At 48.6% G+C, this 25,607-nt stretch overlaps 1 protein-coding gene across 8 annotated transcripts in view; it reads right to left on the minus strand.

Annotated features, from left to right (window-relative positions):
* The window catches only part of LOC149364176 (uncharacterized), a 196,263-nt gene that overhangs the window by 14,993 nt on the left and 155,663 nt on the right, over positions 1–25,607 (minus strand). For all 8 annotated transcript variants that reach the window (XM_089574170.1, XM_089574168.1, XM_089574169.1 and 5 more), the window contains 4 exons: positions 17,285–17,744; positions 11,554–11,789; positions 6,723–6,883; positions 1,067–1,095 (listed from right to left, as the gene is read on the minus strand). In XM_089574170.1, the coding sequence (XP_089430296.1) occupies positions 1,067–1,095; positions 6,723–6,883; positions 11,554–11,789; positions 17,285–17,744 (886 nt within the window). The remainder of the gene's footprint in view (positions 1–1,066; positions 1,096–6,722; positions 6,884–11,553; positions 11,790–17,284; positions 17,745–25,607) is intronic.

The following is a 25,607-nucleotide window of genomic DNA, read 5'->3' on the forward strand; positions in this document are numbered from 1 at the left end:
CCTCCTCCTCGCCACCCCCTCCGTTCTCCGCTGCTAGCGGTTTTTATCGCGTTCTTATCGCGTTATAGCAAAACGTTGCGATAACGCCCGAGCGGCGGCGGCAGACATAAAAGAGGCCGCGCGCCGCGGCGCGCGCTCCATCGTCCTCTTCTCCTCCTCGCCACACGTTTACCCCTTGCCGCTGCTGCGCGGTCTCCGCCGCCGTCCCAAGAGAAGGTTCTTTCGCAAGGCGTTGCGAGAACGCACGTGTGAGCGGCGGCGGCGGTCGTAGAAGAGGCGCAGACATTCGCCATGGAAGGAAGAAAAGAAGACCCAGAAGTGGTAGCGAGGGAGTGGCTCAAAATCTGCACCGCTATCGTGGTGCTCCCAGTGCATTGTGCGCGAACTGCGACAGCCATGACTTCAAACAGAGCATAACTGCAGCTTTTCGCTTGTATATCCAGGATTAACCAGAGCTAAGCCACTGCCAATTTTTTTCTACCGCTCGCTCTCCAGCACCGCGGCTACACAACACGGGAGAGTTTGGAAAAGGAGACGTCGCGGCTTCCTGCCGGCTGCGCATCCCGCCTTCATCGCTGTAGTTTATGGCAAGCCAATGACAGCCCCTTTCCGCTGGGTTCACGTGCACTGCACTACGTCGTGTGCGGGGTTTCGCGCGAAAGCCCGCACGCGAAAGCCCGGCACCGCGGGTCGCCGCGTGGCGCGAAGCGAAAAGTTTTAAAAATTATTTGTAAATTATCAGCTCACTTCTCAGTACTTGTACCAGGCATGCACACTCTTTGGCACTTAGTCTATATAACGCAGGTATTTGATAGCCACATTCTGAGCCACTTTTCAGAGACCCTTTGACAGAATTTTAACGACATACGATCGAAACGAGATAGAATAATCGCGGAGACTACTGAGGAGTCACTCGCTTCACATTCCACTGTCGCTGCTGCTTGTACATCTTTATGAGCTTTTTCGTTCAGCGATTTTGAGGTTGTTTAAGAATTGTTTGAATACAGACGTTTTTTTAACACGCTGTGTCCTCAAGTTGGCTGGATGCTACAGAACAACATCTTACCTTCGGCTTTTTCCGCCCCAGGTGCAGCCCTGCAAAAACAAAACACGGGTTCTATTCAGTTGTAGAACTACTTCTTTAGTGGTACAGGTCATAATGCACACAAGACCAGGAGATTAATTTACTCTGTAAAGGCTGGTCAGAATTAGGCTCCAAAAGGTACGTTTCAAAATAGCATTAAATGAGATATGAACACAGGTGATCGTTGGCCCAATTGATTGTAGATACTGATGAAAGTGTTTGACCCTTGGTCGTTTCGCGCTGAGAAGCTTACGTGAGATGTAGCCTCGGAGCATAGAAATCTCCTCGCATGGACAGTTATCAAAAAGATTGTTTCCATTTCATCATGGTTAAAACTATTCATCGCAGCGCACATTACTCAAAGAATTTCGCTGTGCAGGACACCTGACACAACGTAGGAGTGCGCTTCAAACATTTCCAAATTCACCGAAGTAGCATACGACAAAAATATTCCCCAACCTTTAATATGTGCTTTCTGAGCCTGCCTTCGTATTCAGAAACGCGAAGGTTTCGGACTAGCACTGTATGTGTTTCCGATTGACAAACTGTGCCATTCGACAAGATACCTGCCGCCAAATTTTTTAAGCAGTATTCACACGGGATAATCCAAAGGGGAGGGTCGTCAATTACGTCAGCGAGTGGCAGAACCCTCTCCTCATTGCCACATTCACAAGGGAAGCCGGGAAACGAGAGGGACAAGGGATGCCGTCATGGGCTGCGAACTAGCCAGAAAAGGAAAGAAAGCGTGGCTAACTCTAAGCCAAGGGGAATGGGGAGAAGGGACCGTTAATGCACGTTGATCAAGCGGTCAACTCTTTGCCGCCGAAGCCTACGTCACAGCGGCGCCATGATGTTTGCGTCACGCGCTCGCCTGAGGAAGGAAACATAGTCCATGTGATTACCACCTTATATTTGTCCAAGCATACCAGTACGCGCTGATTCTTCCAGCATGGAGTTGAGGTTGAGTGATTTGGACGCAGTGTTACAGAGGCGCGGTGGACATACTTAGCCAGGTTGACCCACAGCTGCACCTTTCACACTCGACATAGCAACGCGGTTCTGTTGCGAGAGGTATTGAATGGATTCTTGCGTATCTTATGTCGACAGAGAAGGGGACAAGGTGCCTGCTGAATATTCCTCGTTTTTCCGACGGACTTTACTTTCTGTACGTCGCTGACAACCTGATCTCTCAATCTCTCCACGACGTCTCTACGGAACATAAAACCAACGCCCAAGATAACACCGTGGACAGTTTTCACCGATAGTAGTGCGCTAACGGTATTGAGGGCATCTCCAACGAAGACAAGACTTGAGGGTTGGACTAGGTGCATTCTGGCGCGAATTTACTAGAGGAGGTCACCCTCTCCCACCTGTGTAACTTCATAGCCTTACATATCGGAACCAGTCTAGTTTCTGCAACGCATTGAAGAAAGTAATCCAGCAGTTCTTCTTGGCTCGCATTGCCCATGTCATAAGCGCGGGAAGGCCACCTTGCCGTCCACAAAAATAAATGAACAGCTGCGCATGCGCACCTCATCGTCAGGAAAGAGATAACAGGGGTAAAGGGATAACCTACATTACAACACAAGGTAAATCCTTGGCCGTACGGACAATAGAGAGAGAGAAAAACATGAGCAGCGAAGAGAAAACGAGAGGTGCGAGAAAGAGGGCCATTAAAGGTGCACTGAAGAAGAATCTGAACTTGTCTTTTTACCACGGGAACTCTATCTACACGTTCCGAGCTTTCTTAGAAACTTCGACTTATTGCCCTGTGTGGCCGATTTCCCTAATTAAATCGAATTAACGTCCCGCTCCCGCCTGTTTTTTTTTTTTTTTGAATTCTCCCTCGTACGGTGGGCGGAGTCGACCAACGCGTGGAGCGCCTTTCACCCAGTCCCGTGGCGGCTTGCCGCTCTGCCATCGGCGGAGTAATACGTAGTAGTCCGTAGTAGCAAATAGTCCGCGCGTATTTTTATTTCTTCGGGCTTATTTTGCGGCTATATTATCTGCGAATGAAACTATTTATTCATGGAAACCTAAAAAACAAAAAGCGAAAGCAAAGCCACCACGGGACTGGGAGAAAGGCGCTCCACGCGTTGGTCGACTCCGTCCACAGTACGAGGGAGAATTCAAAAAAAAGGCGGGAGCCGGACGTTAATTCGATTTAATTGGGGAAATCGGCCACACGGGGCAATAAATCGAAGTTTCTAAGAATGCTAGGAACGTGTAGATCGAGTTCCCGCGGCAAAAAGACAAGTTCAGAATCCTCCTCAGTGCACCTTTAAGTGAAAGTCCGAGGAAAGGTTAAACAGAAACTATGGAGACGTTTAAGTAACCATAAGAGCGGAATGCGATGGCATTAGGTAGCACATTTGTCGTGCGCTAGCGTCAGTTTATTTTCATAGCCATATATCAACCACCATACTGGGACCATACCCAGAGAGGCCTTTGCCCTATAGTGGGCGTAGTAAGGCTTATGATGATGATGGTGACTCGGACTGCCAGCTGCAGTGGCAGATATCTGCTATGGTGTGACGATACCGACATTTGCACGTGTCACTTTTTTTTATTTCTGACTTAGATTTCCTATTTAGGTTGCTCTCTAAAAACTAGGTTTTGTCACAACCCAGTGGGAAGGTTGTGATGACGTCTCAAGTTAACGCAATCTCTCGGCCAGTTAATTGCCACCTTCCCCGGTAGGCAGGTTGTCTTGAAATCTCAAGTTCGCGCACCCTAAACACGAGTACACCTAGATAGGAGTAAAAAAAGGAGTAAGCACTCCTCTAGTGCACATCATTTTTTAAAGGGACAGCTAGAGGACAACTCTACTCCATTTTTAGTCCTTTCCGTTTAGAGTGCGTGACACCTCGACCCGACCAATTAGAGTGGCCCATACAGGTAAATCGTGATGCCATCACAAGGTCACGTGATATATCTCGATCATATATCTCGGAATTTCGTGACACCGGACATTGCCGGGATTTCGATATGGCAACTCTAATGCCATCGCATCAAAAGGGCCACCGATATTTCCTCTGGTCAGGTAAGCCCACGAGTGACGTCTGCGAGACGCCCACGGCCAAACTGGTGCGTTTCCAACGCTGATATATCCTAGGCGCTTAGACACTCGGCTTAGGCTGCGACATCAGACTCCTCTCTTCCCCAAACAAATCCGGGCGCCGCACTGATCAGGCGTGGGTGAGCACAGCCAACATGAGCTTGTGTCCGTTGCGTCATGATGCACCAAAATTCTGCACAAGCCCCTACAGGGAACGCATGTTCCGCATGAAACACAGCCCTGCTTACAAGGCCCCTCTGAAACAATAATGGTGTACATGACTGCCATTGTATAAGCTTTAGGAGACACTCTCTCTTGCAGGCCTGTGCCTTGAGTGGCAAAAGTCGCAAAATCCTTGATTGTTTGGTTTACACTTTCATGTGTCGTTCCTTTGTTCCCTCAGAGCAAGGCGCGCCGTGGTCGGCGTGTGCTCGGTAGCGTACGCGACCACGGGGTGGGGTCCGGCGGATTTGAACTGTGTCAGCCGCGGTTAAGCGCTGCAAACGTATTTATCTCCTCAATTAAAACCCCCCAACATATCCATATTCTTTTTAAAAGGTATAGTGCGACAAAAATGTCTTGGCTTGGCGGCCTTGGAGGGTGCTCCAAGCAAAGATTCGGACTAAGCATGTTTTGTAAACAATGAAATTTCTACCCATTGTATTCTCTATATATTTGCATCTTCGTTTCTTGTGCCCTACATCAAATTTCCTTTAAAGGCCCTGTGCCCACCCCAGAGCAGCAGACACTCTCTACCTCTCTTTGAGCGAGCCTCCTCTCCTTCCATTCCCTCCTCAAAATTCCTTTCTCCCGCTCCTCGTCGAGTAGGCTCGGCAAGGCAAAATCACCCCTTCCTTCTCCGGTGTAAGCCGGAGGCGTGGTGTCTGTGGAGTGCGTCACAGGGCGACGTCATGGCCCCGCCTTCAATAGAATTCTTTTCTTGGTTTTTGCATTTTCTCCGCACACTGAACGATCGAGAGGCGCGATCGGCTCGACCACCTAGACTTGTTAGCGAGCGCATCCTTTCATACATCTGTTTGTCATTCCCAGTTAGCGAGCCACCTTTTCATTTTCTTTTAGGCCTCCCCACCGTTTCACGAGCGGAGGGGCGGAAGTCGGTTGTGTTCGAAACACACGGCGAAGCGCGGGCCCGGCAACCGCCCGTTTGCTTTTCTCCATGCGTATTTGTGTTCTGTGTGTTTGTGTCTTTTCTCCGCTCCAAAGCGTTCTCCGCTCATTCATTGGAGTCAAGGCGTACGCAAGATGCACGAAAGATAAGCGGTGTGTGTGCGGAGCGGCCAAGTGGGCGAGCGAGGGAAAGGCTCTGCTGCACTACTAATTAAAACCTTGTTTTGGGGGGCTCGCATAGAAGAAAAGAAACTGAGAAGGGAGCGCGCACGCAGAGCGTCTCGTGACGTGATCACGGCGGGGGGGGGGGGGGGGGGGGGGGCGAACCAACTCCCTCCGTTTTACTATTTTTTTACTTTTTATGGCTAGGGTTCAAGGCTGTCGCCGCACGCTCCCTCCGCAGTTTTTTTTTTGTTCCTTCATGCGGGTTTGTAGGCATGAGCCAGAACAGAAGGCGCTGCGGAAAGCCTTGTGCAGACGACGCGACGCCAAGGCTACGCCCAACCTTCTCCCGTCAGTCAGAACGATGCACCAATGGAGTGCCTTTAGCGAAAGTAGCCCCCCTTGACGTCAGCGGGGTGCAGAGTAGTGGGCCGGGCCCGTTTTTGAAGGAAGGAAAGAACGAACGGGCTTTGATTTGAATTTTCGCAGCTTTTCGGGGCGCGCATGGCTCTAGTATTTTGCAGAGGTTATCTTCGATGCCTCATCTATGCAGTGGGCTTGTTTTTCAAAAATGTCCGGACCCTGGGCAGTGGCCCTTTAAGCACACTGCTGTTCTTCGAGAAAAATGCAGGTGTTCAGACTATCACAGTCAGTGCGACAGAGAATATTTTCTTATGACACATCGCCGAAAGGCAATTCTCGTCGTCGAGGGGAATTCTTTGTACTTATGCATATAAGGTTACCAGATGACTCGACATACAAACTGCTATAGCTTTTTTTTTTGCAGTGCTACGCTCTCGTAGTAGTAAATAATAGCCACGATAAAGGCAATGGAAGCTATTCATGTCTAAAAATGAATGCTTCGGTATTTCTAAACTCGCTATACAAAGGCATTCTAAAACTATGACCAAAAAAGCTATTTCGAATGCTTCCTTTTTTTTGTGTGTGACCAGCAATAATTCCACACGGCTCTTTACACATGCAAGCCGCAGTATGACGTAGCTTGTTTATCTAGACAGCTGAGTTGAGGTGCATATAATATAATCAAGATTGTGTCGCTATTTCAGAGCTCTAGAGGTTACAGCCTAAGCATGCGATATCACCTGGCATCGAGCAATGACAATAGGTTCAGTTAGCCCACCCCACCAAGCATGCTGCAGAAGTGAAGAAGGCGATCACAAGACAGTGCCAAGGAGAATGCAGGATACTATTTGGGCCAATTAAATGACACGCTCTGCCTCATGCTCATGTTGTCAAAGTGATGGCAGCTTATCTAAAAGACCAACTTACATCACTGTGGCCTCCATGACTGGCGTCTCCTCAACGCCATCCTCCTCACAGCAGTCATCTTGGATCTCAGACATGGACATAGAGCGTCGGAGGATGTCGGTGTCTGGAGGATACACCCGCTTCTGTTCCGGGGTGGGCGCCGCTGCTTTCTGCTCCGTCTTCTATGCACGGCAATGAAACGAGAAAAAAATTTAAATCGAGAGTTAGTGCTCGTTCTTGTGGTTCTTCATCCTGTCGTCACCTTCGCATGCTGTTTCCTACCATGAAACAAAGAAGATATCTATAAGGAATCAGCCAAATGTGATGAGTGGAATTGAAGTCAAAGAGTGACTTTAGCGTGTATAAAAAAAAACAGTTCCAGACTACAAATGCAACGTGATGAGCAAAAACGAACGGAAAAACAGTAGAGGTTACCAACAAAAACAATGAGACAGTCACGTGACTCTCTGGTCTTGAAAGGACTTTAAAGACACTGCCAAGTCCAAGCTCGTAGCACACAAATTTAAGAGGGTTGACTTGCTCTTTTGGTGCATCTTACTGTAACAATATGTGCCCAAAGAAAGCATTCCGTACCTTCAGTCAGGACGAGGTTTTAAGGTGGGGGATGAGCCGACGTGAGAAATTTCCGCTTTTCCAAGGGTTTTGAACACTTCAGTAAAAGTGAGGCGGCGCGGGGGGGGGGGGGGGGGTGCATCAGTACACTGATGACTCCCTGATACTTCCTCACATAGGATACATACTGTCCTGTGGGTTTTCGCAAGGCTAAGGCCTAGACAGAAAACAATGCATTAGTAAAGCATGCATATAATTAACAAGGAGCGAAAGGGCAGCCTCGATCTCCTAGCTAACAAATCGGCAGGACGACCTGTCTTCGTCAAGGTCATGTAGGTTCTCTTTTAGAAGCTTTGACTAGCAAAGTCGGGCTTCCCTTTCACCTATTGTTCAATCCAGCAGTGAAATCCTCCGTGATTTCTACCTATATTTAGTAAAACCAGTGGCTTCTGTGTGCTGTTCAGAGGAAACAGCAGAGGTCACGGGAGCGAGCGATTGTGCAGGTGAGCCGTCGCCTGGCACTGTGAGAGAGGCACAAGTGGCTTTGCTGCGAGAGAAAGATGGCGAAACCGATCAGCCTCTGAAAATTGATGGCTCGACTAAGGCGAGGGCCGGCAGCATAGCACCTGTTGGCCACGCGAGAGTCAACAGGCGAGGTTTCCGGAAGACGGCTACGCGTGAAGGCAGCTAATCCGTCTGCGAGAAGGCAAAAAGCGCGAGTCAAGCTTCTGCACTGGAGGACTCCGCGTAATTCCTCGAAATTGCCACCGCGGCGCGCAAAAGTTCGCAAGCGTTGCAGGGGTTTACAAGGCATGTGACGCGGGCGGCGTGCTAGGGAGAAGGGTACACGGACGCCGCACAAAAGAGCGCCACAGAGGACCCGCGGGTCGGAGGGGGACAGAGCATGCAGGGAACCAAGAGAAGGGGAAGCGCCGCTCTAGCACAGGCGGAACTAATCAGCCCCACATGTTTTTGGAAACCTTAACTGGTAGCCCTGCCGTCCGACCGCGACCCCGCAGGGCGCGTCTGAAGAATAGGGACCAGTGGATTCCTTGAATCAGATGACCGTGTCTAGGCGCAATCCCGGGGGCTAAGTGCTCCATGTATTTACTGTTTGCTTTTTCATTTAGTCAACTGTAAAAAGAAAAATGAAAGCAAACCAACTTTTAAGCTTTTGTACCTGAGTGAATTTTGCATTTTTTTGTTACTTTCATTGTAATGTAACTTTGACGACGCTTGTATTTTACGTAACCTTTGTGTAGCGCAGTTCAGTGTAGCGCGAACGATTTCCTTTGTAAGCTGTAATCTCACCCGCGCTATTATCTATGTTTTGTTCTTTCACGGTATCACTTCGTTGAGGTTTGATGCGAATTGCCGTGCAGCAGGCATTTGTATATAAGTTTAGCTGCGCTGCGAGTTGTGAGAGTGCCCGCTGAGGCACGAAGGTACAGCGAAGTAGCTAATGGGCGAATGTGGCGCAGTCCCTCGCGTGGGTGCTACGAGATTACTTCGAGTTTTAGCCTTGTCGGGTTTGTTTTGTGGCTTGACACGCAAACTTTACTTGAGCTGACTGTTGCGTGTTAGAGTGCCCGCTGACATAGAAGCACGAACGAGGCCACTTTCGGCCATCATAGCTTAGCTCCCAGAGAGCTACCTTTTCAGCCGAATTTAGCTTTGCAGTAGGGTTATCTGCAGCATTTGTTACACGCTAGTGTCCGCTGACGCAGAGGCGCGAGCGAAGCCGCTCTTGGACATTTTAGCGTAGCTCGTGTGAGCTCTTAGAGGTACTACTTTGTGTAGCCGTATGAAGTTGTGCAGTATGCCACTTCTGCAAGTTTGTTATGCAAGTTTCGCACATTTATGTCGTGTCTGCTGCCATGCAGAACGAAAGGAAGAAGACATGGGAAATTGTCGTACTTAAGAATAGCAAGTAGCTTGAGGCAAAATTAAAGCCTCTGTCTTCCCTCTCGGTTGATTCCTCCCTGCCCGGGTGACATCGAGAATCGTTTCAATTTGTCCGACCGATTCTAAACCCATTCTAATTTTCCCTCTGTTTCATGAAGTGTCATGCATTATGACAACACTTTGAAGAGGTCCAACACCTGAACCGTGCATCGGCTACGCACTTCGTGTTCGTTCAGGAAAATTGTTTCATTTAAGATTTTACTTAGAGGGATGGCTAGGCATAAGCAGTTTTGATTTGGTTTTGGTCTGGCGGGGCGAGTGGGCTACAGACGGCACTTGCTTTTGTTGTGTGCGGCTTGGCGTTTGTGGTTCCGTTTGGCTCGCCTTCCAGAGAAATTCCGAGAGCTGGACATCAACAGCCGATGAAGAGAGACGGTGCTGTTGGGTTTGGGATGCCCCCCCCTCCTGCCTAAGGGGATTAAAGGGCCACTGACCAGGGTCCGGACATTTTTGAAAAACAAGCCCACTGCATAGATGAGGCATCGAAGATAACCTCTGCAAAATACTAGAGCCATGCGCGCCCCGAAAAGCTGCGAAAATTCAAATCAAAGCCCGTTCGTTCTTTCCTTCCTTCAAAAACGGGCCCGGCCCACTACTCTGCACCCCGCTGACGTCAAGGGGGGCTACTTTCGCTAAAGGCACTCCATTGGTGCATCGTTCTGACTGACGGGAGAAGGTTGGGCGTAGCCTTGGCGTCGCGTCGTCTGCACAACGCTTTCCGCAGCGCCTTCTGTTCTGGCTCATGCCTACAAACCCGCATGAAGGAACAAAAAAAAAAAACTGCGGAGGGAGCGTGTGGCGACAGCCTTGAACCCTAGCCATAAAAAGTAAAAAAATAGTAAAACGGAGGGAGTTGGTTCGCCCCCCCTCCCCCCCCCCCCCCCCCCCCCCCCCCCGCCGTGATCACGTCACGAGACGCTCTGCGTGCGCGCTCCCTTCTCAGTTTCTTTTCTTCTATGCGAGCCCCCCAAAACAAGGTTTTAATTAGTAGTGCAGCAGAGCCTTTCCCTCGCTCGCCCACATGACCGCTCCGCACACATACCGCTTATCTTTCGTGCATCTTGCGTACGCCTTGACTCCAATGAATGACATATGCTTTGGAGCGGAGAAAAGACACAAACACACAGAACACAAACACGCATGGAGAATAGCAAACGGGCGGTTGCCGGGTCCGCGCTTCGCCGTGTGTTTCGAACACAACCGACTTCCGCCCCTCCGCTCGTGAAACGGTGAGGAAGCCTAAAAGAAAATGAAAAGGTGGCTCGTTAACTGGGAATGACAAACAGATGTATGAAAGGATGCGCTCGCTAACAAGTCTAGGTGGTCGAGCCGATCGCGCCTCTCGATCGTTCAGTGTGCGGAGAAAATGCAAAAACCAAGAAAAGAATTCTATTGAAGGCGGGGCCATGACGTCGCCCTGTGACGCACTCCACAGACACCACGCCTCCGGCTTACACCGGAGAACGAAGGGGTGATTTTGCCTTGCCGAGCCTACTCGACGAGGAGCGGGAGAGAAAAATTTCGAGGAGGGAATGGAAGGAGAGGAGGCTCGCTCAAAGTGAGGTAGAGAGTGTCTGCTGGCCGCGGGTGGGCAGGGGGCCTTTAAGGCAGCGAACTTCGAGGACCGTGGGAACATGGCGGTAGCGGCGAAGCTCAAAGAGGGGTGCTGTAGGACCTGTGATGCCTCCCCTCCTGCCTAAGGGGATTAAGGCAGCGACCTTCCGTGACCGTGGGACCATGGTCGCAGGGGCGAAAGTCAAAGACCGCCGAAGGCCGAAGATGCGGCGTTCCGTGGCCGAGTCGACCCTCGGGTCAACGAACAGAGTGGTGGTGTGCTTAGTGAAAGACAGCAGTGTTTGATTACTGAGCCTCTACCCTCTCCCATCAACCGGGCTGCGAGAGACCCCACAGCCCGACGCCGCCCCAGCCGTGGGTGGTACCTCCGGAGTCCACGTCTGCTCATGCTATTGGACATCATCCTTCGAACTATATTCCCCAGACAGGGATCTGGGGAATCCGTGCGTTATTTAACGGGAGTTGTTTTGAGGACTCCTGTGTGCTCTCCCGCTAGCGAAGCAGTCCTCATCCACTGAGAGTCCCTCTCAGTTGCTCTTCTGTAATCATGTAAATAGCCTGTATAAAGTTTTCTTTGTTTTACCTTCGTAACCCCGTCTCCCACCTTCCTCGTCCCTTCTCCGGCCCGACCACGCTCACCCGATCCCAATAGTGCATAGCATATGGGGCCCTTTTACGAATCGTTTGTGTTTTCTTTTGTCCTGGCCCAGCACCCGCGCGCTGCCCCAGCCTATCTCACCTCGGGGGCTGGAACAGTGACCGCAGGCGCCTCCCTCGTAACGTGCTTGGACATTGGCGGCGCGTCGGCGAAGTTGGCGCCGCCGTGGCCCATGATCTTCTGCTCTAGCCAGTTGAAGCCAGGCAGCTCCTGGGCGAGTCGCTTGTAACGGGACTCATCGCCGTGCTGCTGCTCGCCACCGCTGCGCCGGTGGTGGTCCTCGGAGTTCTTGCGCTGCTTCTTGCCGCTGGCGCCACCTGGGAACAGAGTGAGTCGCAAGTGCTAAACTCAGTACATGCACACTAGGTGCCGTCCGGAAAATGCGCAGCATGGTGTTCACGTCGGTCTGAATGCAACTATCTGATTAATTACCAACCTTTAACCCGGAACGGTCAGTAGCGAAAATGAGAACACTAATACGTCGTACTGTATGGGGAGGAAAACAGGTGTGTACAACATGCAGTTCCACAGGTAGCTGGTCTAGCGGTCGCCTGTCTCGACGCTGTACACTACCGGAGAATGGTGCGACAATTAAACCTAACCTAAGCTCGAATGGCGTACACCACATTCGCTCCCGACAGTACAATGACCCAAACAGTATAAAAACACTAAAAGCCACAAACATGACATAATTCTTATGCGTGTACTGCGGCCGTTAAGCGCCGTCGGCAACTTATCTTCGACTGTGCGGAGTGCTTTGCCCGGAAACCATTTTCTGTTCAGAATCACAAGAGTGAAAGACATCCGGTTTATGTCAGAGCACAAGACACTCGTTAAAGCGTATCTAAGTCACATGGGGAAGAGAGAGCGGTCCTCATGAACGGTCCTCAGTACGCGCTTGTGGACGCGGGTATCAAGGTGAAGGCACAGTGATCGCTGTTGCCTACTTTCTTGGTAATACAGCTTAGATGCACGGGCGCAGAACCAGCACGCAATATGTATCAATCTTTTTGAGGCTGCTTTGCCAACAGTTGTCGTGAACCGACTAACCTTAGGCCCTTCATTGCGCGAGATTATTATTCCGTTGAGAACTTAATTGAAAACGAAGGCCCAGAGCAATTCAAGCACCGAGTCAGCGTTACTACCGTACTGAACTTGAAAGATTCCCTCTGTGCTATTCCCAACAGTGGAATGCAGCGTACGTTTTAAAGACTTTCAAACAGCGGCCGCGGTGGCTCAATCCTGACGGTGCTTGGCTGATGACCCGAAAGACGCGAGTTCGATCCCGGCCGCGGCAGTCACATTTCGATGGAGGCGAAATGCTCAAGATTGTGCAATGTCAGTGCACGTTAATGAACCCCCCGAAGTCGAAATTTTACGGAGCCCTCCACTACGGCGCCCCTCAGCTTTAGTCAGTTCGGGACGCTAACCGCAAAAAAATCAGTCGTCCAAACAACCACAGAAGAGCCGCCTTTCTGAATTAATGCCAAACGTAGCCTTTTTCTCGTCGGAACAAATTACTTGAAGGCGAAAAGCTGCGCGGCGTTTTTTACCTTTAAGGCTATTTCGGTGCCGCCCGGAAACTTTTCGATAACGTCCCATCTTCCACAAGGCCAATGACATTATTATTCCAGCTAGCAGCAATACTCATACGATAAGCTCGTAACGAATTAAAACAATTCTCGCAAGGGAACATCAGACACGACCGTCAGGCTCGAGTGCACAGGAGTTAACGCCATATATGCACGTGTGAGACCAGCCTCGCCTACAGCAGATATGCGAATGTCTGGAAGCACAATCAGTGTGAGAGTAGAGAGTACACACGGCCTACGAGGTGAAACCAATTGATTGATTCCTGCCTGCGACGGAGGCGTTTCCAATTGGACACTAAGCAGCAGCCGACACCAACGTCCGGCGTTTGTTCGACGAGACAATGGTCGGATTCCGATTCCAAAGCTGCCGACGCCGGCTACCGTGTGTCCGCAACCATCACCTTACAACGCAAGCCGCGGAGTACGGCACACATCCGTCCTTCTGTTCCCAGGATTCTTTGGTGACCGCCTCGGCGCGCGCTCGCGACCGGAGGCAGCATTTCACACGACTCGCTGACGACGGCGGAAAAAGGCATTATATTCAGCTTCCGTCATACAAAACCTTCCCGTCGTCGCTCAGCGGGATGTCTGCGAGTATCTCTTGTATTCGGAGACAACTTCTCGTGTCACTGCTGTAGCAACCGTAGCAGAAAATATGAGTACTAGTCGACGACTAGCAGAAACCCGCTGGAACTACAACCTCACGAGCTAATCACGCAAGTTATGAGCTGACAGCTCACGTCCATAGTTTTTGCGACAATTCTACAGAAATGTGTTCGTAAGTGCGTCGCCCGTATGTAGGCGCATGTTTTTGGAGCGGCGTTCGTCCAGTAAAACATTCTTAGGCGCCCTTAACACTACCGTTCTCGAGGAGAAACTCAATTCTTTTCGTAGAGTTGCTATATGCAACGCTTGCTGCAGCTTCAGAAGCTAGTAAGTTATAGCAGGACTGCCTAAAATGTCACTAACAGTAAAGTCACTGCACTCTTGTAAAACTGATGTGCAAGAAAAAGAGCAGAAAAACAGTATCGCAAACAAAAAGAAAAACCAAAGGGCATATGTAGACAGTGCTGTGCACCATCGTCGTGTGTCGCAAGTTTCTTGCGTTGTTGCGAAAAATGTCTTCCCAACTGGTCTAAAGGTCGCGGTTTTATAAATGCAATCGCACTTCAACAGTGGGGTGAAAGCTGTTGCTGTGTTCACCTTTCTTCACATCTATTTTTTGCTGCTGCTGACGAAAGTACGGGAGATAATGTCAGTCGAAACTTTAGCCGACAATAAATGCCACGAGTTTTTTCCCCTCTGATTCACACATCACACAAAGAGTCTATTCAGGACCCTGGTCTAGAAAGAATGCCACAAATCTCAGGAGGGAGTTTAATTGATGGGGGAAGGCGCGCTACAAGGGTCACAGGCGTGTTCACAAAAATAAAAAGTGGCGTTCCACGAACCAGCCTTCTTTCTTTTCCTGTGCCACGTGCGCGTGCTTGCGTAAGCAATATCAGAGGAGGAGCAACCGCACTTTACGAAAGCGCAAGAACGTTTCATACCAATAGTTTGAGAAGCGGATAATCTTGCAGCCTATGCTCCCAAGTGTACAGGACACGGGAACGTAGCACGCTACAACTGACCCCGACCATGGTGCTATCCGTAGACGATCATGTTCGTATGAGCATGTGATTTCGATGACGCTTACAGCAGTTTGACGGACCCCTGGCGAACGTGTTGCAATCGCTCGCTCTGGTGAGCAAAATCTGTATACAAATTAACCAAATATTGACACGCCTGGCTTTTTCTGCTTGCACGCCTTGGTATCTATGTTGTGTTTGATGACGTCACGCTCATTCATGCGCAGATGTAATCACACTAGGATCCAGATTCTGAAGAGTCAGTGATCGTCCCTACATTCGAGCATTTATTCTAATCAGACTGCCGTAGCATTGCTGAAATGTCTCAGGTCAGATGAGGCTATACATGGGCCACATGCAAATATATTTAATGCAAGGTTCAACGAAAACAAAAAGAGTGTGCGCTATGACAGGCAAGGCGCATATTGCTTGTGCGGAAAAAGGAGACGCTTGAATAATCTAAGCACAAAGTCATTATTAAAAATAGGCCTAAATGTGGCTACCAGCACTAGTCAAGAGCACCAAGCCCAGACGGAGGCAAGTCCTCCTGCCGAAACGTTGGCAAGCACCCTAAGGTTTACTCCTCCCTTGGTCATTTTGTGTGTATCAAGAGACCATCTGCATGCCATCTGTCTACCGTGGGCTATAAGCAGTCTAGCAATTCAGCCGAGCTGGCTTTTAAAAGACCACACAAGGCTACGGCACAACGTTACAGCATAAGTGAAAGTTTCTTATGTTTTATAAAAATTTCGCTTTCAACACAGTTATTGTCGCTCCTATTACAGTTGAGTAAGCAGATCTAAAACACAGTGATAACGCCTACTCAAAATCAAGATTTGAAGGTGGTGGAAAGACTAAAGAAGAAGCTGAAGGAGAAAAAGAACCAAAGAAAGCAAATAAGGCAAAAAAAAGTTAGAAATAAACAAGGACAGAACTTATGAAGAATTTGCAATTGCAAAGCAGAGAGCCAAGCCAACGGTGAAAAGGAAAAGCACTCTGTTAGTAAATGCCCCACTCGAACACCACACCCCCCCTTTTCTCATTCAATACTCCGGGGAATTGTACACACTTGACTAGAAGCGAGCCATCAGTATACGAGATGAACACTTTCAGAAATGGCCGTACGTACAAATTCCGCGTGATATTCGAAGTCCTCTTCAGATGCGCGCTTATACTCCGAGTGCGCAGCACTCAACACGAAAGACACATGCAAGAGCCTCGGCGTCTTTTCTGCGAAGCCGGCAAAACACACTGGCTCCTCTTTGCGCATCTGTCTCGCGAACAGAAAATCAGCCGCGGCGAGAAAGGAAGAAAATCTGGAGGCGGCGACAGCGGCATCGGCATTCTTCTGTGCCGGTTGCACAAGAACAGACGTCAAGAGAACATCACTCATGGCGCGGTGTCAGAAAGCAGCAAGCGGCTTTAAATCATGCTCAAACAGTGACAACACACGTAGCGGTGGTGTCTTTAAGCGCATACCCAATGCAAACAGCAGGCGCTCAGCCTTTCTTCATCTCATTTCCATGCTACGGTTGCTGCTAGCAGTGCATGCAGTGCAGCGCTTCCACATTTTAACATGTGTAGAGCACATGTGGTGAAGCACATATTTGATGTGACCCGTTACGACACGGACGAGGATCAATGCGTCAAAAGCGCCAGCTGCATTTGAAACAACATTTTTTTACGCTCCCACAGGCATTAAATTCGTGACTGTCGCCTTTTGAGCGCACTGGATATTGAAATGCGCAGACGTTTAAGAACGCGGTCGATTTTATTAACGCAAAACTGACAAAGGCCATTCGTAAAGCAGGGGCCGCTACAGCGTCACGGCTGCTTGCGGATAAGGCCACCTCAGCACTGAGTGACCGACCCTATAGCGTCTAAGCCATTGTGGCGTAAAGTTCATTCGGTTCAGAGCCGGGAACACAAGTGCAGAACGTGGCTTCTTACTGTGACACATAACAGCTGAAGTGCTCGGCGGCTCGTTCGAACTGCGGGGAATGCGGCAAAGTGCTTCGGCAGCAGAGTCAGCAGACCAGTTGCATTCCTTCGCATAAGCGTTGATAAAACTAAATGTGATTACCTGATCAAGAGGAAGAAATGGGCTTGGGCAGGGCATGTAATGCGAAGGCAGGATAACCGCTGCTCCTTAAGGGTAACGGAGTGGATTCGAAGAGAAGGCAAACGTAGCAGGAGACGGCAGAAAGTTAGGTGGGCGGATGAGATAAAGAAGTTTGCGGGGATACAGTGGCCGCAACTGGCAAAGGACAGGGTTAATTGGAGAGACATGGGAGAGGCATTTGCCCTGCAGTGGGTGCAGTCAGGCTGATCATGATGATGACGATGATGATTTCCTGCTGTTCAAGGACAGTTAAAGAAACCTCGCGAACTCGAAAACACGCCACTCCAAAACTAGGTCGCAGTCAAATCGGTTATTGCCTGACTCAACAAAAGTGAACACGACAGCTTTAGAGTTCGCTGTGACACAACTTAAAAGGAAATCACATCGATACTGCTAGTCGTCATCATTCATCGGTAGATTCAATAAGAGCGCCGGGCCGGGGGCGCCATTAAAGATACACTTCCACTTACCTAAATGACCCGGTTGTGGCGGTGGAGGAGGAGGTGGGGGTGGTGGCGTCGGCTGGTCAGATGGTCCGGTTCCTTTGGACCCCTCCTCATCCGAGCTAAGCTGGTAGTCGACGGTGCTGCCGCTATCTGCACCGCCGCCGTCTTCGTCCTCTTGCGAAGCCGTGGTCTTCCAGCGGGACCGCTTACGCACACCATTACGTTGTTGCGACGTGGACACACTGTCGACCTGCTCTTCGCCAGGGGGGCGAGCCCCAGAAACCGCTCTCGGGGCCGCCCTGTCCTCCTGGTCACAGCTGCCCTGCCTTGCGGAGGGCCCCAATGCAGGTCGCGGGGTCGATCGTTTGCCCTGCTTCCTGGAGGGTGGCGATACGCCCCGAGAAGGTGCCAGTGACGGTGGCGTCGTCCTCATGTCATCGGATCTCATGGCGGAGTCTGTGGACGCCGCTTTTCTAAGTAGGGCCTGTGAAGAGAACCGGATGTGCATGCAGACTGCATGTTGTCCAAACGCGTGCCATCGCACTGGCCGCAAGAACTGTGCGGTGCAGCTTGTAAGTGAATGTGTGGCGACAGCAAAACTAAGACCATCGCTTGCAAGAGAAAGAATAAACTTTTTTTTTTAGGTTTGGTTGAGGGCGGAGCAATACGAGACAATGCCTGCCATTGAGCGACAGCAGACGGCTTCTAAGATTTTTAATTTGCTGTAAAAATCTTATCTCGTTCTCTGAGTGCAGTAGTTTACACACCATACTTAATTATTTTCACTATACACAGTAGAAATATCTTGAAGTGCAAATATTTTGTGCATCACAACGAGAGATAATACCCCCCCCCCCCCTTGTATTCTGCTTCTGGCCATCTTTGATGCCAGACGACACAAAGTTTTCAAAGCAGTGTATGGATTAATATAGACAGCACTCAATCATTTTCTTTAGCGAGTGCTAATTACGTTTCGTTTTATTTTGTAACACCAGCAAAGCCTTGACACAAGTGACAATTTCTGCAAATGCATCAGCTATCATCTTAATACTTAAAGGAACTATAATGATGTATATAGAATGAGGGCACCTCCATAACATTTGTATGAGGAAGTAATTAACATTTATAACGAGATGTTCTAATCTTTAGACACATGCGTGGTATAAGCGGTGAAACAAACCAAGATTCTCAAATTTTCGCAAGCCTCTTTAAAAAAAATACAGGTTAGAAAGATGATTACGTTAGTATCTGACCGCCGCTTTTTCATTTTATAAGAAAATATGTTGCATGCATAACAAATCCTAACGCCAGACTCACAGCAAGCGTCCCCGGGCGCTTCTTCGTTGTTAATAAGCAACTCCCGTAGACTGCGGATCATTTTGTACTTTTGATTCTGCTCGTGCTTTTTAGTACGGAAGCACTACTTCACTACAGCAATGTTGAAAAAAGTCATATTTTTCAGAATCCTCTCCCATACCTGCAGAAATAAAATAAATATTGCCACGACTGAATTCCGAGCCCGAGGCGGCACGAACAGCTCAGCTTCGCTGGCCACTACACGAGAGCACTCTGCTATCGCCCAACCGATCACGCCCCATGTTAAAAGTGCCAAACTTGTTGTTATTGTCCTCTGCCACACTTTCGCCCGTGCATTGCACGTCGTTGTCTTCAGTTACGAGGCAGCAGTGGCAGCGAAATGTGCGCTTCATGCGTTGGCACAAACGGGAAACTGAATTGTTTTAGAAAAGCGGCACTTAGGCAGTAGCCCGCCGGCATTGTTTCGTCAAATTGCCAATGACGATGAAAAGGTAAAGAATCAGTTGATTTAAAGCAGACGAGTAGTGTGGCTGAGATTTTAAAACGAGCGCGAAAAGCCCGGGGCGACTCAGTCTGCTACGGGATGGATATCGCCCCTGGGCCTTCGCAGCAACAGCAGATGGCGGTGGTGTCTACCTGCAAGAACCTGCCTTCGCACAGAATATTTCATGCTTAGCAATGCCAAACCACGATCAATTTTTTTCTTCTGTTCATGAATAGCTATTAGAACGCTTTTTTTTTCAATTCAGGCTTTGTTCGACAAACTCTCACCTACTTCATAGATCTATAACCATCTTCGTCTTGCCCTGCGCCCAGCTGCATGATCTCTGCAGACTTCAAAAGTGAATACAGGATTTTGTTAAACCTTTCATGGCACACCCTAAAGCTATAACTAGTGTCAATTCATAGTACATTTCTCTCTTTTCTTTTATCTGTTGGCAATATCTCCATATCTGACATTTGCTAACCGATGGTAAAAGGCAGGTGCACAGAAGTGATCTGCTGCAGTTAAGAGAGGAGCATAAATTTGTATCTTCAAGGGAGATACGCACTGTTTTGACGATCGTGAGCACAAAAACTTATTATTACAATTATTCATCATCGATTTTTCTTTATTGAAGTCCCCAAGTCTTCCATCATCCTAATAATACAATTCCGGATTCTCTCTAGGGTTACAGCCTGCCGACATTTTACCATCGTCGCTATGTAGTCGCGTCCGCTGCACTGCCCCTGGATGAAAAAAAATCGGCTTCACTACTAAGAGTCCTTCATAAAAGCCCAACGCCAGCTGTGCCTAATTATTTCCAAGTTCAGCGTAAAGTCAAGCTGTCTAATTCACCAGGTCGTGCATAATTAGTCGCTTAACCAGCCTATATAAAGGCGCAGTTCGCGCCAATTAAGTCAAGCTGATTACTTAAGTAGTAGTACTATGAGCGGTTTAAATATTCTTCACGAGCTTGAAGTTAACCAAGGCTGCACCTATGACTCGTAGCCTGTCATGCTCTCTCTGATGCATACAAGGCGGATGTACAGGGGGATACACAACACACGTTTCAAAGTATTCTGAAAGTCATTATTTATTCCATTTATTCCTAGACATGAGAGAAGCCATCAGAACCGGGAAACGCTGGCTCGAAATGCTAATAAGTAGCGAGAAATAAATTCTCCACTAAGTGTGAACATCCAACGTAACTACTACAATGCCGTCAGCAGCGTACTTCACGTCGGCATGCCCATTCTACTAGCTCGCACAAATGGCTAATGCACTTGCATTTGATGCGCCTGGAAAAAGGACTCTCACTGGTCTTTCACATATGCAGACCATTTTTTGTCGCATCTTATTTTTGCTCAACTCTTTACTGGGATTTATAGTACCCCGTAGCTTTGGAGTGCCAGCTTGTACATGCTGAAAACCACTGGAACCTGGACTCCAGATGCGACCAGGTTTTCTGGAATGAGCGCTGCCATACGCAACTGCTTCTGCATTGTCCGAGTTCAAGCCAATGCCATTTGAACTTCGTCTCGCGCCAGCGATTTTCCAGCGCGTAATGGATACAGTACTGCCAGGCCTGAAGTAGCAGAGTTATCTCGTGTACATATATAGCATCTTTGTCTCCGCTTCGAATTGCGAAGAACATCAGAAAAGGCTTCCGACGTACTGGAGGCTATCAAATCATCAGAGCTAACTCTCAAGCCAGAGAGGTGTCATTTGGATTAAGGGGTACACGTGTTTCTAGGCCATATTGTAAGCTATGGAACTATAGAACTCGCCCTGACCCGCAGAAAACAACGGCTATAGCACATTTTCCAATACCCGCCGAGAAGGAAGCTGTGCGCAGATACCTGGAGCTGTGCGTATATTACCGACGATTTGTAAAGACCATTTCGCCAATCGCCGAGCCCTTGACGCAGCTAACGGAATCGGATGTGCAATTCAATGTGAAACTCCACACCATGAATCATACCAAGAATTTATGCGTCGCTTACAGTCGCCACCCGTGCTTGGACAATTCGACAAAACCGTCGATACCAAAATTCGTACCCACAGAAGCAATGTGGGGCTAGACGACTTCTCGTCCAAAAGCAGCAAGGCCGCGAGAGTCATAGCGTACGCCAGCCGCTTTTTTCTTAAGGAAAAATCCAGCTATTTCACGACAGAGAATTGCCTTGCGAATGTGGGCAACTTCAAAATTTCGCCTGTACTTGTATGGCAGACCTTTAAGGCATGCCTTTCAAAGCTTGACAGTCATCACGCGCGTGCTTGCTCTACAACCTGAAGAACCCGTCTGGCCGCCTTGCTCGATGGAGCGCACTACTGCAAGAGTTTGACGTCACCGTCGTTTATAAGACCGGACGCAAGCACTCTGACGGTCATTACCTGTCACGAGCCCCTGCAGATGAACCGCCGCAGGTCGACGATGACTACGTCTTCCTAGGACTTATCAGCGCCGGCACTTCTGCGTAGCAGCAACGTTCGGATCCCGACCCCTAACGCCTCGTCGAGTACTTCGAAGGCAATACTTCTTCATCCCCCAACGCCTTTCAAGCGCGCACTGCCCTCATCCTGTCCTCAACAATGTCTCATGAAGAACTTCGCACCTAAGAAGGCCCCCTAACTTCTTGTCGTCCTTGCTAAACTTCTTGAAGAAAGTGTACAAGCTTCGCACGACGAACCAACAGGTGGCCACCTTGGCTTTACTTGTACCCTGCGCCGAATTCAGGCCAGATATTACTGGTCCCGCCTGCCCGCTGAAGTCGCACGCTACGTAAAGGGTTGCGTGACTGTCAACGCCGCAAAGCGCCTCCAACAAGACCTTAAGGATTTCTATGGCCCATTCAATCACCAAAGTGACCCTTCCAGCAAATCGGCATGAATTTACTTGGCCCCTTCGCCAAGCCGATGTCCGGAAAGAAAGGTATAATTGTGGCGACTAACTACCTGAACCGCAACGCCGAAAGCAAAAGCATACCAAACGACACAGCAGCAGAAGTCGCGAGATTTTTCGTTGAGCGCCCCTTGCTGGACAGGGGAACAGCGTTCCCATCATGGACAGGGGAACAGCGTTCATGGCAGAGCTGACGCAAGCCGTCCTTCGCTACAGCAAGACAGGCCACTGGAGAACAACTATGTACAATCCGCAGACGAGCGGCCTCATGGAACGCTTGAACAAGACCATCCCAGGCATGTTCGCCATGTATGTCGACGCGGAACACAAGACCTGGGATGTTGTCCTTCCATACATCGTCTTCGCCTACAACACCGCAGCATGGGATACCGCCAAAATTATGCCTTTTCGCCTTGTACACACGGGGAGGCAACCACCACGCTTGACACCATGTTCCCAAATGTCATCGATGAAGACGTCGCCGCCTACCCGCATCGTGCAGAAGCCCGACGAACTGCTCAGCTGCGGACCAAGTGCCAACAGCGCCCCGATGCCCGACGCTACAATCTATGCCCACGCCGCACGCAGTACAAAACAGCTAAAGGTGTGTGGGTTTGAACACCTATTAGCTGTCGCGAACTAAGTGAAATGCTTTTGCGTCGCTACTTCTGCCCGTATACAAGATTCTTCGTAGAAACTACGAGGTCTTCCCCGATGCAGTTACAGCATCTCAGCGGCGCCGTTCATGCCCAGAAGTTGTCCATGCTGTGCGCCTAAACCTTTATTACGGACGCTAACGGACGCTTGGTATTTGCATTATCATTGCATTTTTATGTTTTCAGAGTTAACATTTGCTCGCCTTTTCACGTGTTGCAAAGCATCGGATACTTCTCTGAGAGAGGAGTAATGCCGCGAAGCTTTGTACTGTTTGTTCGTTCATACTGAAAGCCGCCGGCACGCGACTCTATCACTTTATATGTGACGCGAGCTGCCATCAGGTTTATCTCGAATTATCACAGCCATAAGACTCTGCTTCCACATTGCACGAGGTTGCTGTCGATGCTTTCGGCGCTTTATCTCGAAGGTCTTAGCCAGCTTTAAATTGGGTGAGGGCGAGAGTGGCGGTGGTTCTCTCCTTTGACGACCGTTGATCACATTTGTTGCTGTCGCCGCCGCCGCCGTGCTCTTCAGTTCCTTGAGGGTGCAAGAGAGCCCAATACAGGGTTTATTGGGCACCACGCCTCAGGCCGCTCATCTATTCTCCCCGGCACTGTCATAACCACAAAACAATATAACGAGGGGGCACCGGCAGGGGAAGTACAACACTGAAGGACGGAAAGTAAATATCGAAGGAATAGCAACATAAGTATGCAAAAAAAAAGTTAAAGAAACAAAGGGGAGATAAGAAAACAAAACCAAACTTCGCTGCAAAAAAAAAAAAATGCTGCTTGTGCCAACCGCTGATGTACGATATTCTCAAAGGGCAACATATACATGAAGCAGCAGACAGATGATTAAACGCTTTCTCATTCTCAAAATGCATTTTTGGGTGTCGCAGTTTACGACTTGGTTAAGAAACACTGGACGGCAGCTGCGATATTTCCCAAGGTCGCCAAACTCTGATGAAAGCTTCGGTGCGGTTTTTCTCTCATTCCTGAATACTTCCACAAAGTTTACCAGCCACGGCGCATTTCATTCTGGCGCAAATAGATTTTAAAATTCGTTGTCTCCGTGACCACAGTTCAGATGATCGCTGCAGACAAAACTGCATTTCCGCTGCCCGCTCCACTAGCAGGTTTCTGAGGCTTATTTATATTGAGTCGTCTCAGATATTTCATGAACACTTGCTATTTTCAGTCGTTACTTGAGGCATTCAACGCGTGCACGGGTGTAAGTATTGTATCGTGTACGAGTGTTACTATTGTATTGCGTGTGATGCCAATGCTGCGTCAGGGGAAGCACCTTTCCTGGTCAGGGACTGAGTTGCGGTTTGGGTCTGCTGTACTGGCTAAAACGGTTTGCTGTGGCGGCGAAAAAGGAGTCCACGGAATGTGATGTGATCATGTACTCAAAAGGTTCAAAAACGCCGCTCGAGTTGACCTTTCAAAGTAGCATCTAGAAATATAAATAATGGATTATAGCTTCATTTGTAAATGTGAAGTAAGAAATTAATGTTCCAGAATATCTGTGTAGACAAAACACCTGTACGAGTTTGCTGCAACGACCAATGGGTAGAAATATGAGCTCAGCAGCTCTACGTTGTCGAGTTAGTGGGTACATGACACATCTCGTGAAAATGTCGGCCGCCAGCTGTTCGTCTCATTTCAAACGGCATGAAGTCGACGGCATGTTTAATGCTTGAAGTACTTGAATAAGGTGAATATTTTTCGGGAAAAAATTTACACCCTTGTTTTGGTAATCCGCCTGTTTTATTCATGAATAAACATCAAACCTCCATGAATGAGGCAGATTTAAGTTATGAGTGTATAACGGAAGCCTAGGCAGGCTTGGCACTTTTGTTGACACGAATTAGGGTGCAACGAATGAACCTACATGTGTTAGACAAAATATGATCAATTTGAGTGCGATAAAACTTTGGAAAGAGATTGGATACCTAGGTATATGAATGTCTGTGTGCTTCATAATTCCGTTACTCATCCCGCAAGTAACGAAAGTAAGTTCGAGCTAGTGGTAAAATACTTTAGTTTGGACCTCTTGGTGTTAATGCGCGTCTCCCAATCACATCACAATTTTCGAAGTGTTCTGAAGTTTTCCAGCAGATTTCAGCCTGTGAATCCAATGGGCCATATATCATGTCATCATTCACGAAGAGTCTGACTGTAGATGTCACGCCAAGTGCATGACTAATTTTAATGTGGAACGGAGGCCCGAAATCGAAACTTTAAGGGGTGGTGGAATTCACAATGGGATTAAGGAGCGGTCATCAATAACTACACTCACACTGCTGTCTGCCGAGCGGGCATTATTTAACATAGTGGGTCACTTTTATGTTTATAATTTTATCTTGTAAACCTAACGCTTGAGAAATAGTGCAATAAAATTTTTGCAAACTGCCAGAGAATTTCAGCTGCTTGTCGACTAAGCTCTGATTAATAAAATACACTGCATTTAAAACGATGCTGCAAAGAAAATAAAATGCTGTTAGTAGCTAGGCAAGGTATAATTTCTGATGTCCACACATATTAATGAGCTGTACAGACCGATCTGAAAGATGTGTAGGATTATAGTTCCGGAATTCCATCTTCGACATTAGTTTTAGAATAAATGAGAGCCTAATCTGCAAGCTTAAATACCTTAGCGAATTAAGAAACATCGTTGGATATCTCGTATGCAGTTTAGTTTAGTTTATGGGGTTTAACGTCCCAAAGCGACTAAGGCTATGAGAGACGCCGTAGTGAAGGGCTCCGGAAATTTCCAAGAGGGATGATTAATCTTTAGTACTCCGCTGTAAAGCTCAGAATTAGCATTCAGGCCATGTTGTCCTGGACTACGATATATTGGTTACGGCCCTATGATTTTGAAGTTTTTTTGCACGAGGCATTGCGTACCGGAGATCTCAAAAACCTGTCGAAACACTGAGCCAGTGTTCTTCAAAAATAATTTTCAAAAACATATTTAACTGA

Source organism: Amblyomma mixtum, chromosome 2 (genome assembly GCF_055824585.1).
Source record: "Amblyomma mixtum isolate Tamu chromosome 2, ASM5582458v1, whole genome shotgun sequence".
Classification (NCBI taxonomy): domain Eukaryota; kingdom Metazoa; phylum Arthropoda; class Arachnida; order Ixodida; family Ixodidae; genus Amblyomma; species Amblyomma mixtum.